The sequence below is a fragment of the Mixophyes fleayi genome, chromosome 5 (genome assembly GCF_038048845.1).
Source record: "Mixophyes fleayi isolate aMixFle1 chromosome 5, aMixFle1.hap1, whole genome shotgun sequence".
Lineage (NCBI taxonomy): Eukaryota > Metazoa > Chordata > Amphibia > Anura > Limnodynastidae > Mixophyes > Mixophyes fleayi.
In genome coordinates, this window is record NC_134406.1 from 93,909,435 (window position 1) to 93,926,182 (window position 16,748).

The following is a 16,748-nucleotide window of genomic DNA, read 5'->3' on the forward strand; positions in this document are numbered from 1 at the left end:
GAAGGAGGGTCTATTTAAACATCTCTTAGCATATGTTTGCACGATCCTTGACAAAGTCCCTTGATCGGACGAAATGCGTTGAATATTGATTTTTTTTATCACAACAAGCCACCATACATTGTGCATTCCACTGCTACATTTATGCGTTCCAGACGCGGCAACACGTTGTTATCATCACGGAGGACCGACATATAAGGATTTCTCTGCCCAGGGACCTTATCAATAGGGAATTCTAGGGTAAGATTCTTCTTTTTATAACTGTCTACTTGGATTTCAATTGGCCTAGAAAATAATGTTACGTGTTATCGGGACTCAAACGTCCGATATCAAATCATCACAGAAGGAGCTTAAACATTTCAATTTAATGTGTGTATTGTTTTTGGGTTTTTTACTGCCACTCAATCATATTGGGTTCCTCTTTGCCCATAATCGACTATCGTAACCCCTCAGGAGGTGTTATATTAATCCCACTATATCCTCAGTATATATAAATAACTGGTTATCTCACCATCTATATTTGCTCACTGCACCCCCCCTTCTTTGATTGTTTTGACCCTGCTGAAAAATTATGAAGTGGGCGTCTCTATATAGCCAATAAAATCTGGCTTATGCATAAAACAGTGAGTCAGTCGTTTTTATACATACACTTTTTGCTTTTGCAGGTGAAAAATAGATCTGCGAATAAAAAACAAGGGGTATCCAATGGTGAAGTATATATGAAAATATGTAATTATTATGTGGGTAAACTAATATTCACTAATCACTAGGCACTAGTGCCATCACTTTGTGACCCATGCCTCAGTGATATCACCATTTCCTACTCTAAATAACCCATAAAATTGTTAAAGACAGTGATTGTTAGTGAAATATTTTTTATTTTATTTTTATACTTTCAGCTCAAGCCCTTACAATGATGAGGGACAGATGTTTGAGTTATCTTCTGGAAAAGTTTCATTGAAAAAAGGAAGAACTGGAAACAGCGGTAAAATGTACATTGTCTATATTATTATATATCTCATGCTCCATTCTGCTCCTGCTTCCCTACTGAACATCTTTCAAATGTACAAACAGCCTTCTTGTCACAGGGGGTGGGGACAGAGGAAAGTGCTCAAAAGCATTGGTGGTCAATGGAGAGTAGCAGGCAGCCAATCGCTAGATTGCATATACTAGGAGGGGCTGCCTATACTAAACAAGAGGGGGGGGGGGGTGACTACACTAAACTAGAGGGGGGGGGTGACTATGCTAAACTATAGGGAGGGGGTGCTGCCTATGCTAAACTATAGGGAGGAGGGGCTGCCTATACTAAACAAGAGGGGGGTGACTACACTAAACTAGAGGGGGGGGATGACTATGCTAAACTATAGGGAGGGGGTGCTGCCTATGCTAAACTATAGGGAGGAAGGGCTGCCTATGCTAAACTATAGGGAGGAAGGGCTGCCTATGCTAAACTATAGGGAGGAAGGGCTGCCTATGCTAAACTATAGGGAGGAGGGGCTGCCTATACTAAACTAGTAGGGGGGTGACTACACTAAACTAGAGGGGGGGCGAATGACTATACTAAATTATAGGGAGGGGGTGCTGCCTATTCTAAAGTATTAGGTGGGCTGCCTATACTAAACTATATGGAGAGGGGCTGTCTATGCTAAACTATAGGGAAGGGAGCTGCCTATGCTAAACTATAGGGAGGGGTGCTACCTATGTTAAACTATAGGGAAGGAGAGCTGCACAGAGAAAACTATAGGGAGGGGGGGCTGATATAAAGTGTGAGGGAATAGGGGGACTGTCTTAATAGTACATGGGTGAAAGGTAGGATATTAATTTAATGGTGGAGCTTAGGGGGGGGTTGATTATTTAATGGATGCTATATTATTTCTGGGCTGATAGTGGGGCAATTTAATTTATTGGTGGAGCAATTTAATTTATTAGTGGGGCCAATTAAATTAAGATGCGGTGACAGGACCTTTAATTTAATGCTGGGTTGGTTTGGGTCTATAAATGAATGTGGGGCTGAGTTTGGGTAGGAGGGCTATTTATTAAATGTGAAAATAATTATTTAATGCCAGGAACGGTTGTGGAAAATGGTTATATTAAACATAAATGTTATTCATTTATTGCTGGGGCTGTTTGGAGGGAGGGTAATAGGTTTATTTATTAAATGGGAATACTATTAATTTAATGTTGGGGTTGGTTGGAGGGAAATAGATCTATTTATCAAATGTGAGTACTATTACTTTTTACAAAAGGGCCCCCAACATTCCAGGATCCAGACAAGCAGCAACTGATCTAAAGAAACCAGCAGCCACAGGTGGTGAAAGTGACAAGAACAGGTAAGAGAGAGCAGGACAGTCTGCTCCATGATGCTGCCATGATGTGTTAGGGAAGGGGGGGTCTTTATATAATGTGTACTATGAGGGTAGGGAGGGGGTTGTCTTGGTACATGTGTGAGAGGTAGGCTATTAATTTAATGGTGGAGTTTAGGTTGAGGCTAATTATTTAGTGGGTGCCATTTTATTTGTGGGGTGATGGTGGGGTAATTTCATTAATTAATTGATTTTGAATTAATAGTGGGGCCTATTAATTTAAAGTACGGAGAAGGGACCTTTAATTTAATGCTGGGGTGGTTTGGGGCTATTGAAAATGGGGCTTGGAGTTTGGAGATAAGGGTTATTTATTAAATGTGAATATGATTTATTTAATGGTTGTGGGAAATAGCTATATTAAAAGTAAACTCCATTTCATTTATTGCTGGGGCTGTGCGTGTAGGGAGGAAAATAGGTTTATTCATTAAATAGGAATACTATTAATTTACTGTTGGGGCTGGTTTGAGGAAAATAGGTCTATATTTTTAAATGTGAGGACTATTATTTTAATGTTGGGTCTAGAGGGAGGCCTAATTATAACACGCGGATACTATTGATTTAATGCTGGGGATGGTTGGAGTTTTCTACATTTCATGTACCCATTTTTTTCCAATTAGGACCCCCAACATTCCAGGATCCAAATAAGCAACAACTAAAGACACCAGCTACCACAGATAGCAAAAGCAACAAGAACAGGTAGGAATGAGCAGGATAGTCTGCCAACTGTCCCAACTCTGGTAAGGCAGCCCTGAATTTGGGTGTATGTTTCACTTTTAGTCCGACTGCAAGAACAGTTGGGAGTGGATGTCCCGCTTCACACTGTACGTGCGCCTAACAATAGTGCACACTCAGTATTGCCTGTGTGTCTAAAATGAAAACCATATTACATCTTATCTGTCCTAGGCCCCCCAGAGTCTTAATTCAGCTCTGGGCCAGAGTGTCAGATTGACATCTAGTGCTCTTCTGAAGTCATTTTGCTGGCAAATACATCAGTTTTTTAAAGCAAAAGGGCTTTTTGCGGTTTTATGAATCAGCCCATGTGTTCTGTACTGTAATAGAACAATATTACATAATCTATTGCTATAATATGGTATAAATATCTACCCTATTACAATCTGCAAGGTATGTAAAGAAAAAGGTGCTGTAGGGGGAAGGAACATGTCAGGGATAAGCCTTTCTATCTACTCCCTGATTAGATATCTTATCATATCTTCCAACCATCATACAATATATCACCTCTATTCTGTCAGGAAACCGCTCCTGAACCCCTTTCTCTGTCACAAACCGCACTCTACGCACTTGTGACTTGGAAGCTTAGTGTAAGGGAACACAGGATTCCAGCCCCAAATCTCACACTCACCTCTTTCTCTAAGGCTACAGATTTTGCTGTCCCCGTCCCAACCCAAACGCACGCTTCACACCTCTCAGCAACTGCCACCAGCTACGAATAAGGCCCGTAGCAGGCCTATGACTTAATCATCCAATTGCGCACCGGTAGCTAAATAGTTAACTCTTCTCACTCTGGTATCTTAAGAATTAATCCAGCCAAGCAACCTGTCTCTTCTAAACAGGCAATGGATTCGTTTAGAGCAATAAGGACAGAACTATTAAATTTTAGATTTAATATACAAATGGGATGAAAGTACAGAGCATTACTTACATACAATCTGTATGCCTGGGGCAGGCAGAAAAGATGGACAGTCCTTCAATTAGATTGATCCCCAAGAAGCTGACCGTTTGTTCCTCCAGAGCACAGGTTTTAAGCAACATGAAATGGGATGGTCTTCACAGGGGCAGCATTTAATGCTAATAGAGGGCAGGGATGTCCCCTGGGTGTCACTATACTTTGATCACAATTATTCCCAAAGTCATGACCTGTGGGTAATTCTTCAAAGATATTTCCCAGAGAAATAATTCCCCCTTCAATAAACCAGTCATAATCTCCCGCACATTTAAATACCAAACATGATGGAATTATGACAATGTGACATACCATTTCCAAAGATATGTGATTTTAGCTGTTCACGGATACCCCCCATACTTGTCATTCACAACCCTGGTGTGTTTTCTGCTTCTCAGTATGTAGTGGCACACAGATTTCCCAAAATATGAAAAATGAATTAATTTCCTTTCAAGTTTACATTTCTATATACCTGCATAAAGACCATAGAGGTTTTATACAAGAGTCTCCAAGATTCTCACCTAGGCATATGGCTCTCCAATTTACACCTAGCGGTTAGTTTGTGTTTACAACCAGGGCCGTCTTTCCCATTGGGCACGCTGGGCAGGTGCCCGGGGGCCCTGCAGCCCAGGGGGGCCCTCCGGAAGCAGGAAAAAAAAGAAAACCCTGAAAAAAAGAAGAAAATACTTACCGTGCTGTCAGCTGGCGATCCGGCTCCCTCCCTGGTCTCCTCCTCCGTCGCGCTGGCAGTGCATGTCGGGAGTGACGTCATCACGCCCGCCTGACATCCATTGCGGAGCGCGACGGAGGAGACCAGGGAGGTAGCCAGATCGCCAGCTGACAGCACGGTAAGTATTTTCTTCTTTTTTTCATAGTTTTCTTTTTCCTGCCTCCGACGGGCCCCCCTGGGCTGCAGGGCCCATATATATAATCATTATTTTTTTATTTTTGTATATATAGGGGCCCCAGTGCACTGCTGTGCCCGGGGGCCCAAGAGGTTCTTAAGAGGGCCCTGTTTACAACCCTATTGAAAGGAAGTCAATTAGCTAGGGAAATACATGATCAAATACAGTGGATGTCTATGATCTGCATATCTTAAGCTGGTCTCTTCACAAAGGGTTTGCTTAACTTAATCACCTCCTACTGGGCTCTTTGTTTCATTAAAAAATAAACATTTGGTCACACATTTATCTGACTTGAAGATCAGGTTCATTTGTATGTAGCCATGCAAAGTTTTATTTGGGCCCTGACATTCAATATTCTATTTCATCATATCAGATTTATGCTCTCATCCTGACAGAACATATAAAATAAAATGCAATATAAAGTGAGGTTTGTTTTGTGTTGCATTATTTATTTTCATTATTTAAATGTATCATTTAGAATAATTAAGTACCACTGGGTTAACCAACACTAAAAAAAAAATGTTTTTTAAACATTATATATTTTATGTATGTTCCTGGTGCTGCAGGTGCTTTGCACAACAAGGGAAGTGACCGAGGTGGGTAGAAGACCAAGCGTATAAGTTTGTGCCGATGCCATATCAGGCCTGTGTGCTTTAAATGCCCGGGCTGATTTTTAGTTCAAGTCTGCCCTTGTTAAGGGCAACTTCTTTTGCCATGGTTACTGGAAGCGGAATTGTTGCCTAACAACTAATCTTTTCAGAATTTGCAAAAAGGGTTATTTTTCTATACTTCTTATACAGAGTTCACATTTCTTGGAATATCAATATATTTTTCTTTTATTACCGTAATGTCATAATCTTTTAGTGATTGATGATATACGTATGGATTTCACAGGTGATGTGTATGATGCTATTGACTTAATAACATTTTATGGGATGTTATCAGTGACATCATTATAGATGACATTTGTGTCGTTATGAACAAACTCTTTGGGCACAGGGCTAGACAGGGGCAGATTAAGGGCCACATGAGCCTGGAGCTGAAAATTATTAAGAGCCTAATGTGAATAATATTGTGCCACTACTGATTATTAAACAAAAATCAGTAGTGTTTTTTGTTTAATAAACAGGTCTCCCCCTCCCCCCAGTGAGCCCTAAAATTACTTTAGATTCACATTTAATAAATATGCCTATATTTCCCCTACTAGCTCTGAAATTAAATTAATAGCATCCATGTTTAAGAATTAGGCCACCTACCCCCACAACATAAACAGACCTATTCCCCAACACCACCACCAGACCCGATATTGAATTAAATCCTTTTGCGTATTGCTGTACCTTATGCCCTCCATTTTATCCTCTCTACTGTACATAGGAAATCTTTTATGGGTGCAGAAACTGTGTAATTCTCCTTGTGAGAGTTGGAAAGATTACTATATACACATTAAAGTTTTGTATGTATGGGAAATTTAAAAACAAATAACATTTTGTAAACAACATAAGAACACTAGTGTATTGATCCGGGTTGTCTACTACTCTGATATTTGCAATAGGAATACACGGGACATATTTGGATATAGGAAATCAAACTGCACAAAATAGGGCTAGACCTATATCTTTATATAGATTTTAAAATACATTTTATAGAAATGGTCATGGTCTTTGTCAAATCCATGCAATAATGCTTTTAGTAATGTTTATGAATTGATTTTATTTTATTCATTGAAGCTTAGGAATAATATTGTACATACTTAAAAGTTAATAATTAAGAATTTTTGTGTTTTTATATATGATTATTGAGAAGGCACTAGTGAGTGTTTTGTTACCCTTACATTTCATAGTTTTTTTGTGCCTTATGCTTCTTCTGGTTAATCTATGTTCTGAAAGTGGGATTCTTTTTACATTGGTAGCAACTCTAGATGGTATTGATAAGGCTGTTATGCGCCATGTGTGTTCCTTACCTGTGCCGCTACACATCTTGTGTGTTCCTTACCTGTACTGCTACGCATCTTGTGTGTTCCTTACCTGTGCTGCTACGCATCTTGTGTATTCTTTACCTGTGCTGCTATACATCTTGTGTGTTCTTTACCTGTGCTGCTATGCATCTTGTGTGTTCCTAACCTGTGCTGCTAAGCCCCCTTGCATGTTCCTAATCGGTGCTGCTATGCCTTTTGTGTTTCTTAGAGGTGCTGCTTTTCCCCGTGTGTTCCTACCCTGTGCTGCTATGCGCCACGTGTGTTACTTACCTATGCTGCTATTTCCCATGTGTTCCTAACCTGTGCTGCTATTTCCCCGCATGTTCCTAACCTCTATTTCTATGGCCCCTGTGTGCTCCTAACCTCTGATGTTATTCCCTATTCTTACCGGTGAGATTCTTACCGGTGAACAAGCACTTTCTACAGCAGCTCACTTCTTCTTTGACGTGGGAGGGGAGTAGAGAGAGGGAGAGGAGTGAAGGAGGGTGTGGAACTCGAGGAACGAGGCAGGAGGAGAAATGGATTTCCGATCTGCATATGTGGTACATAGAATAAGGTCCCAGAAGAGAAGTCAGCTACCAGAAACACAGCTATGTGAAAAAATGACAGGCAAGTGCCAGATGGCGCCCCCTGTATTTCAGTGCGTTAATCAAAGGCACTATGAAAATCAGAATGAGAGGCTCAGATCTGCTCTGACTGTCATTGTCACTGTGACATTCAGAGTGGCATCCCTCTCAGCCTTGTGTCCTGGTGGTAGCTCCTGCCGGACCACCCTAGTTAAGGCACTGGTATACAGCATAAACAATCATAAATAGATCCCTAATTTTATACTACTTAAGAAATAACAAATGAGATTTTACATGCAGCCATCCAATCTGTGACTGACATGTAGATTCTCTGGATGCAACAACAGCCGTTTTAGCATGCTTTTGATCAATTTCAGGAAAGACAGCGTGGCAACCGATTCTACTTCTACCCACTGCACTAGTAGAGCTCTGAATAGAAGAGGAAACGGAGGGAAAGGATACCTCCGCTCCCTTGCAATATTTCTATTTCCACTGTAAGCCACAGGGCTACTAACATAGTGGACTACAGGTGAAAGCAATGCACTCCCCCTTTCTATTAGTGTTAGCAGGGTGGTAGGCCACAGATGAGTCGGATTGCCTTCACTGTGTGTCTGTGTGTAAGTCTAGGCCAGTTTGCATCAGTGTGTTTAGGAACAGATTTTTTTTTTATGTAACACCCCCCTAGTGGTGTTCTAGTAAAACCCTGTACTTCAGTGAAAACAGGAGGGGTCATCTAGAGGGTAAGCTAGAAGTTTATAAAAAGTTACATAAACTGGTTACCATGGTGATAACCCAGCCCAGCCTGTGAGACCGAGTGAAAGGAAGGAGGGGCTGTCGATTAAGGGGGAATAGAGAGGGAGAGAGACAGAGACTGGGAGAGACACAGGAGAGGAGAGATGGTAGCTGGGGACTGGGAGTGGGAGCTTCCTCCCAGGCTCCCCCAGCATTGCCTGGCTGTCTGAGCGTGGTGACTGAGCCAGGGCAAGGATTGTGTGCCCTGGATGAGGGGGGAGAACTCCATGCCACTGTAGATAACCCAAGAGAGAGGGGGACACTTCGCATGGAAGAGACCTTGGAGGAGGGTAGCTACAAGAGGCATGGTAGCTGTATTGTCAGATCCTGAGGCTGAGAGTACACAGACTGAAGTGTCAGAGCACAGGAGACATCATCCCCGCAGAGGAGGGATGAGCTGCAGTTGAGAGGTACACATAGTGTGTCAGAGCTGCATGGAGAGGAAGCTGCCTGCCTGTTAGCATCCATATGAGTGCCCCTGCAGAGGAGGGTGATCTGCAGTGAGTATGGAGTGTAAGAGACCTATGATTTATGTTCTATAACATTAAGAACTGTGCAGGAGGAGTAATAAGATATTTGCAACCATATTCGTATTGCTCATTAAGAACTGTGCTGGAGAGAATAAGGAGATGTATATATTTTTCTTTATTGCTGCAACCATTATGATTATTGTGCTGGAGGAAGGGGAGTGTAAATAAAACTTCAGTTTATCATAGAGATGGTCTGGCGCCCAAATTATTGTGACTTCTATTACACTGCACAAAAAGTGACATTACCTGTGTCCCACTAACTACAAAGAAACACCTGCATGTGCAGGGACCCCCTGATCATTTACACCCATGCCCATCAGCTAGCCAGGGCTTGAGAAGGAGGTGCACTGTGTACCCTTTGCACACCACACTACACACAGTGACAGGGGGTTACATTTAAATTAAAACAGGTCTACAAGGAATAATGTAACCCTTACTTTAAATTATTATGAATATTGGACATTACAGAATAATTATGTGCCCTATCTAACATTATGGTCACGGAATTATTACATAATTTCTAATCTTCATAATTTACAGTAAGGGGTACATTATCCCATATATGTTTTGGCTTGATTCATTTAAGAAAGCTCTGTCTCAGTCATGCTTTACTTGATCAGATGGATTTTATTGTAATTATTTTTTTAAATCTGAGCTTTGAGTAATTAAAAATGAGCAATGATAAAAGTGCATGCAGATCATGAACAGTCATTCTGAGCCATTTCATTTAACACAAACCTTAAATTAGACAGGTTTTAAAGGTAGATTTACTAAAACTAAAACAAAACTCCGACCCAAACTCTCTCTCAAATTACCGTCCCATCTCTCAGCTCCCTTGCCCCTCCAAGCTTCTAGAGAGAATTGCCTACACTCGCCTCACACGCTTTCTTTCAACAAACAACCTGTTGGATCCTCTTCAGTCTGGCTTTCGTTCTCAACACTCCACAGAGACTGCGCTGACCAAGGTTGTCAATGATCTGATCACTGCTAAAACTAAACACCATTACTCTCTTCTAATTCTCCTGGATCTCTCGGCTGCATTTGACACCGTTGACCACTCTCTTCTCATACAAACGCTGCAATCCCTAGGTCTTCAAGACACTGTTCTATCCTGGTTCTCATCCTACCTCTCTAATCGCTCTTTCACTGTTAATTTCTCTGGAGCCACCTCTGCTCCGCTTCCCCTATCAGTTGGAATATAACAAGTCTCAGTGCTAGGTCCTCTGCTGTTCTCTATCTATACCGCTTCTCATGGAAATCTAATGAGCTCCTTTGGCTTTCAGTATCATCTCTATGCGGATGATACCCAAATCTATCTATCCTCTCCTGATCTCTCGACATCTGTGTTGTCCCGTGTAACAGACTTTCTTTCTGCCATATCATCTTGGATGTCCTCTCGCCAACTCAAACTTAATCTTTCTAAAACAGAGTTAATAATATTCCCACCCACCAACAAGAGCATACCTGACATTTCTATCTCTGTTGGTAACATGACCATAAATCACACCCCACAAGCTCGCTGCCTAGGTGTAATCCTTGATTCACACCTATCCTTTGTTCCCCACATTGACTCTATATCTAAATCATGTTACATACATCTAAAGAACATTTCCAGAATACGCACATATCTCACGCAAGACACTGCTAAAACCTTAATTCATGCACTTATCTCCCGCATTGACTATTGTAATTCCCTCCTTACTGGTCTTCCCAAAAACAGACTCAAACCCCTACAATCTATTTTGCATGCTGCGGCAAGACTGATTTTCCTTGCAAATCGCTATTCCTCTGTTGAATTCCTCTATATGTCTCTACACTGGCTGTCTGTCTTCTACCGAATCCAATATAAAATACTTTTACTAATCTACAAGGCCATCAACAAAGCTGCACCAACATACATCTCCTCTCTTGTCTCAAAATATCTCCCAACTCGGCAACTCCGTTCTGCGAAAAATCTGCGTCTCTCATCCACCCTCGTTACATCCTCCCATTCCCGGTTACAAGACTTTTTCGGGCTGCACCCACTCTATGGAAGTCTCTCCCTCGCATAATAAGACTCTCCTCTGGTCTACAAACTTTCAAGCGTTCTCTGAAAACCTACCTATTCAGACAAGCCTATAATATTCCTCAACCACCCTCTTAACCTCACTACCTTTAGCCTGTTACCGCCTGTTACACAAGACAACTACCCCCTGACCAACATTGTTGTGTGACAGGATCATTTAGCTTATGAGTCACTTTTACCTTTGCAGTCTGGCTGGGCCAAGATGCAAAATGTATACTTAACCTCATTTGTCAATCTCCCATTTTCCCATAGATTGTAAGCTTGCGAGCAGGACCTTCTCACCTGCCTGTGACAGCCAGATCACATGATCGCAGGGGGAATGAATCCTCCACCCCTGCGATCGCATCCTGGCTGTCACGGTGACTGCCAGGCTGAAGACAGAGTAGCGGAGACCAGCGGGGTCCCAGGTAAGTATGTGTTGCAGTTGCTCATGGGGGGGGCGCTCATCGCGGGGGCAGGGGGGGTGCTGGGGGCCCGTACTGGGCCCCATGATTGCTGAAGGCAGCCCTGAACTGGATTAATGATCTATTTACTGCAAAGTCTAAGGTTCATTTCTCCATACTTATTCACCTAGACATCTCTGCTTTTGACACCCTCTTCTGCTACACAACCCTGCACCATTGGCCATCACGTTAGTTATTTCCTGGTTCACTTCCTACCTATTGAACTGCTTCCTTGGTGTTTCTACCTCTCGCACATCCTCCCCTTCACTATTTGTTGGGGTCCCAAAAGGCTTCATTCTTGGCCCATTACCTTCTCACTAGACATCTCTTCTCCTAGGGCGCTAATTTGCTCATTCGGCATTCAGTACCTTGTCTACACTGATGACACCCAAATCTATATCTCTTCCCCTGACCTCTCCCCTTCTGTGCTATGTTGTGTAATCAACTGTCTTTATACTATTTACAAGGATGTCACAATGCTACCTTAATCTCAACATGTCCAATCTTCCCTCCTGCCAGAGTCACCACCTACCCTCTAATCTCACTCACTGTCATTAACACCACAATTTCCTCAAAGTCTTCCAAGCCTGCTCCCTTGATGTCACACTTGACTCCACAATCTGCTTTATTCCTCACATCCAGGTTCTCTCCCAGTCCTGTTAACTCCACATTAAAAACATTGCCGGAATAACCCTGGCCTTACCAAACATGCTACCAAAGCTCTTATACATTCTCTCACCAATCAATCTCCCCTCTGAGACACACTCGCTCCCCTCTTGTTTCCATTGTGGCCTCTCCCACTTAGAAATTAAGTTCTCTAATGAGCAGGGTCCTCCATACCCTTTATTTTCATGTCTGCATTTATTTTGTCTACCTTGTATGTTTCTGTTTTATGTATGTCCTGTTTTCCTCACTGTACAGCACTGTAGAGCAATGTGGCGCCTTACAAATCTACAATAACAATATGTTCTTCATAACACCACCATACAACAGTAGAAATAGAAGCACATAATGTTTATTATGAATTGATATAAATATGTACATCCTTTTCCACATCACTGGTTGAAGTTTTCTGCATATATTAAATAAATAGAAAATCCATAAGTGTAAACAATAAAATGTATTAAACTTTAACTTTGCTAATCTTAGGAATAAAACTATTAAATTTATTTTTACATTTTCTGTTCTTCAGAAGACTGTTCTTCAATACACTTTACAGATTTAAAGAATTTTAAAGTAGTACATCAACCCACATTTGTTTTGTTATACTTGAACCAAGGAACCATGACATACAAGTCATATATGGGAGAACATGTTTTGTTGTTGTTGCAAGTAAAAGCATGTTGGGATATAAAAAAACAAAAAACACGTGGACTGATGTTTTAAAGCAATTAATCGTATACATTGTTTAAAGCTTAACTAGTCATATGCTTTCAAATGCCTTTTAAAATAAATCTCAGAAATGTTCTAAGATTAGCTAAAGGTCTGCGAAACCCATGATTATTTGTGATATGCAAGTTATTGAAGAGTCACAGTGATTATCAGCAAAGAATCCAACTACACAGGTTTTTACGGTTATTTGATATTTTAGGATATAAGAATTGTCAGCACAGTGTTCTTCTCACACTGTTTGTGTCTGGAAATATGCAGACATACTCCAAACAAAATGCGCTGAAAAAGTGTGTGGTATTAAAGTTAAAGGGGAAGTAATATTTCTACCAGTTAAATGCTGTATGCTGTTTGCAGATAGCGCCACCTAGAGACTAGATTACTGTACTGCACTCAGTTCACTTACCTAACTGCCCAGTAATAAGGGTACTGTTTTAAGCATCAAGGACAGTTCTTCAAACATTTTATATTAATTTTACATTTTCTGTTTCATGGCCTCATGTAAATATAGTGTAACAGTCTATAGTCTTCAGAAACAAGTGAAACAGACCATTTTAGTGGACAAATGTGCATTTTATAATGATATACACAGCAACAATACTATCCTAGTAATGAGTTTCCAAATGCAAGACAGGTTTTGTCATGGCACGGTGTACTAAAGTCAAATCTGACATTTAGCTACATCTAAAAAAAAACGACAGTTATATATCTACTTTAGAAGCAACAGAGAGAGCATAAAGAATGAGAAGAAAATTCAATGCTTCCAAGCCGTTTCCATATAATCAGTAGCCTTTGTTAGTGCCTATTGTGTCTCTGATTAGAATGAGAAGTAGCATTGATAGTAAAGTCTATTCACTTCTTTGCTCTTGAACATAAAGCTGAGAGCATCACACTTCAATAGTAGAATCATAGTCCTTGGGTCATTTAAAGCATCAAAAATATGGGCATCTAGATTCTGGAGCTTTCAGTTAAAATTGCCTATTGTAACTTGTAACTAAGTCAACTTGTATGATATGCCCAGTACGTTGGCCAAAGGCAAAAATGACCTTAAATTTGGAAATACTTTGTTGAAGATAGGGAGTGTGTCAAGTGAAATTATTAGATATACAATGAAATATTCCTCTTTTTATTTTCCAGTCCTAGTAATTCCAGTTGAAGTATAAGGTCCACGCAAATATTCTCAATTACAGTCGTAAACAAAATCATAGTTGCTAGGCTCCTTTGGAATAGGGGGTGGCGCATCAGGAATTTGTATATTTTCCAGATCTAGGAGGCGGAGTTTTATTTCCATGCTAAGCAACGTGTCCAAGTCATTTCGTGTCTGATCACTGATCATGTCCTTTCCAAGTAATGCGTTAAGTCCATCTGTCCAAATACAAAACTGTGGAGAAACAAAAGTTTTTATGGATAAGTATAAATACTATTATGGTCACAAACAACTATTTTGTATATGATGTTCACTTTGCTTAATTGAATATGACAAGTTTGTTCACTACTCTGGATTACTAGACAGATATAAAACAAGTATACGTATGATACAGAATTGTGCCTTCACAGTAGATGAAGTGTTTCCCTAACCTGTGTGTATTCAGACGCATGCAAAGCATAAAACATTTAGTAACTTTTCACCTCGGCAAAACCATGTTGCATTGGAGAGGGAGGTAAACTCAAAATGTGGGGACAGATTTATATTTGGGATAGGACATGTCCTAGATCAACTTTAGATTTCAGTGTAAAAATAAAAATCAAGTATTTGTGTGCTAGATAAAAAAAAGTAGTCAGTATTTAACTTATGTGCAAAATAATAAACTAATATGCACCCGTTGCAATTTGTAACATGGTTGTCTTGGAGAACATTTACTCCTTTTTTTCCCCTTACTTTCCTTAATAACTCAGGCCCAATATCTGTAAGTACTATTAATTCTGACCACAGAACATATACATTTACATATAAATAGATTTAGGATGTTTACCTAATATAAAAGTTAATAAAATGACCTGCACTGTAGCAGAAACAAAGACAACAAATGGTTAAATTGAGGACACAAAATATATTCATAATCAGAAACCGGTTTTAACTTTTAAGGAAAAGAGAGGTATTATGGGTTTTAAGTACTTAGAGATACGTGCTTTGAATTTGGACAGTCGGAGCTTCCAAGGAGAAAAAGAGATACTATCTTGAAGCCCATACCCCTGAGCACCCTAAATTCATCTATAGAAAAGCGGATAACTTAAAAAGTAATTTAATGAAAGGGGCTTATATCACTAACAAAAATGAGAGCCAAATTAAGACCAAGGGCTAGATTTACTAAGCTGCGGGTTTGAAAAAGTGGGGATGTTGCCTATAGCAACCAATCAGATTCTAGCTTTCATTTATTTAGTACCTTCTACAAAATGACAGCTAGAATCTGATTGGTTGCTATAGGCAACATCTCCACTTTTTCAAACCCGCAGCTTAGTAAATCTAGCCCCAAGGCTTTTCATAGGTGTGGCGAATGTATGGCTTGCAAAGTTTGCATGAGCATGACTTTATATACAAAATACATGAAGTCATAACATGCCACAGCAAAAATATAGTTTATCTTTTGGAGTGTGATTATAGTATATGTTATATTGGGAGAACCACACGTCCGTTAAAAATCTGTCTCTCTGAACATGTCCGTAACATCAAAAAAGGAATAGAAAATCACCCCTTTGTGACCCATTTTAAGAGAAAACATTCTAGTTCAGAAAAATATATCAAAAGATTTCTAGGCATCAAAGCAGTAAAAGATAACTGGAGATGAGCAGATACACTTGTGAGACCAGTTAAATCAGAAATGAAATTTATCAACTTAAAACTCTTGATGGACTTAATCAGGGCTTTTAATTAAAATGTTTTTTTATAAATACTTACCTTCAGGATTTACATATTTGAATATCTTTTTGGTATTATTATCTATACAAGACTAATCTTGTCCATGATTTCTAGAAATCTATGTATATTCCACTGTTTTACACATGTAATTAGGGATGTTACGCATACAGTTACGTGTATTACCAATTACAAATCTTAGATGCATATTGTTTGATAAGAATCTGCATTTTATATTGTTTAATAACTTATTGATTGACATGCTCTGAGAGCGTCCCTCCATTGGGCATTTTGTTTTGCAGCATCAGGATTTTTACTTAATCAGAGCCATCTAATTTCCTATATGTTCCAATCCTCTTTATTCAAAAGCCTCTATTTAACACATTATATATGCTCTGTGCTCTTAGACTCACTTACGTTTGTGTCACGTCTTCCACGCCTCGTTTCCCGTGCAATTTACACTGCAGATTGTTATTGTTTATTTCCACCCACCAAAAAACAATAAGTTTGTGCAAACAACAATGCATATTTTTACTAGGGAAGCACTATTTTTAAATATTTAGACATTTTTTCATACAATTTAGCATGTCATTGGTACGATCTAAAGTGATTGTCAACTGTGCAGTTTAAAAAACAGAAGTATAGGAAAGTCCCCATAGCCTAGAAAAAGACTTAGGCTGGGTACAGTGAAACTGAGCATAGGGTACTGTCTCGAAGACCGATACCATGAAGGCTAAAAGCTTCATGCTTTGTACAAAGACACTTATTGTCTGCTCAAGAGATCTCTGGTCGTGGATTGGACCAAATTAACCTTGTCCTCCAGGAGGAATACTCTCGGCCAACTTGTATCTAAATCCAGACCTAGAAAGTGCATTTTCTGCGCTGAGCTTAGAGAAGACTTTGGCAAGTTGATTATCCAACCCTACACCTCCAAGAAGGATATGGTTATCTGAATGTGCTGGGACAGGGTCTAGGAGGACGAAGTCTGCAGGAAAAGATAGTACAGATACGGAATTACCCTAATACCCTGGGAGCAGAGGAGGGTCGCTATTACTGCCACCACTTCGGTAAAAAAAACCTTTGGGGCGGTTTCCAGGCCAAAGAGTAGCACCCTGAACTAATAATGGTCGTCCCTTATTGCAAAGCGCAGTAGACACCGATGACCCTGCCATATGGGGACATAAAGAT

General features: G+C 40.1%; 1 protein-coding gene across 3 annotated transcripts in view; it reads right to left on the reverse strand.

The window, feature by feature from the left end:
- Positions 1–12,310: 12,310 nt before the first annotated feature.
- ELMO1 (engulfment and cell motility 1) overlaps positions 12,311–16,748 on the reverse strand; it is a 292,489-nt gene continuing 288,051 nt past the window's right edge. For all 3 annotated transcript variants that reach the window (XM_075212563.1, XM_075212564.1, XM_075212565.1), the window contains one exon: positions 12,311–14,087. In XM_075212563.1, the coding sequence (XP_075068664.1) occupies positions 13,887–14,087 (201 nt within the window). In that variant the 3' untranslated portion in view covers positions 12,311–13,886. The remainder of the gene's footprint in view (positions 14,088–16,748) is intronic.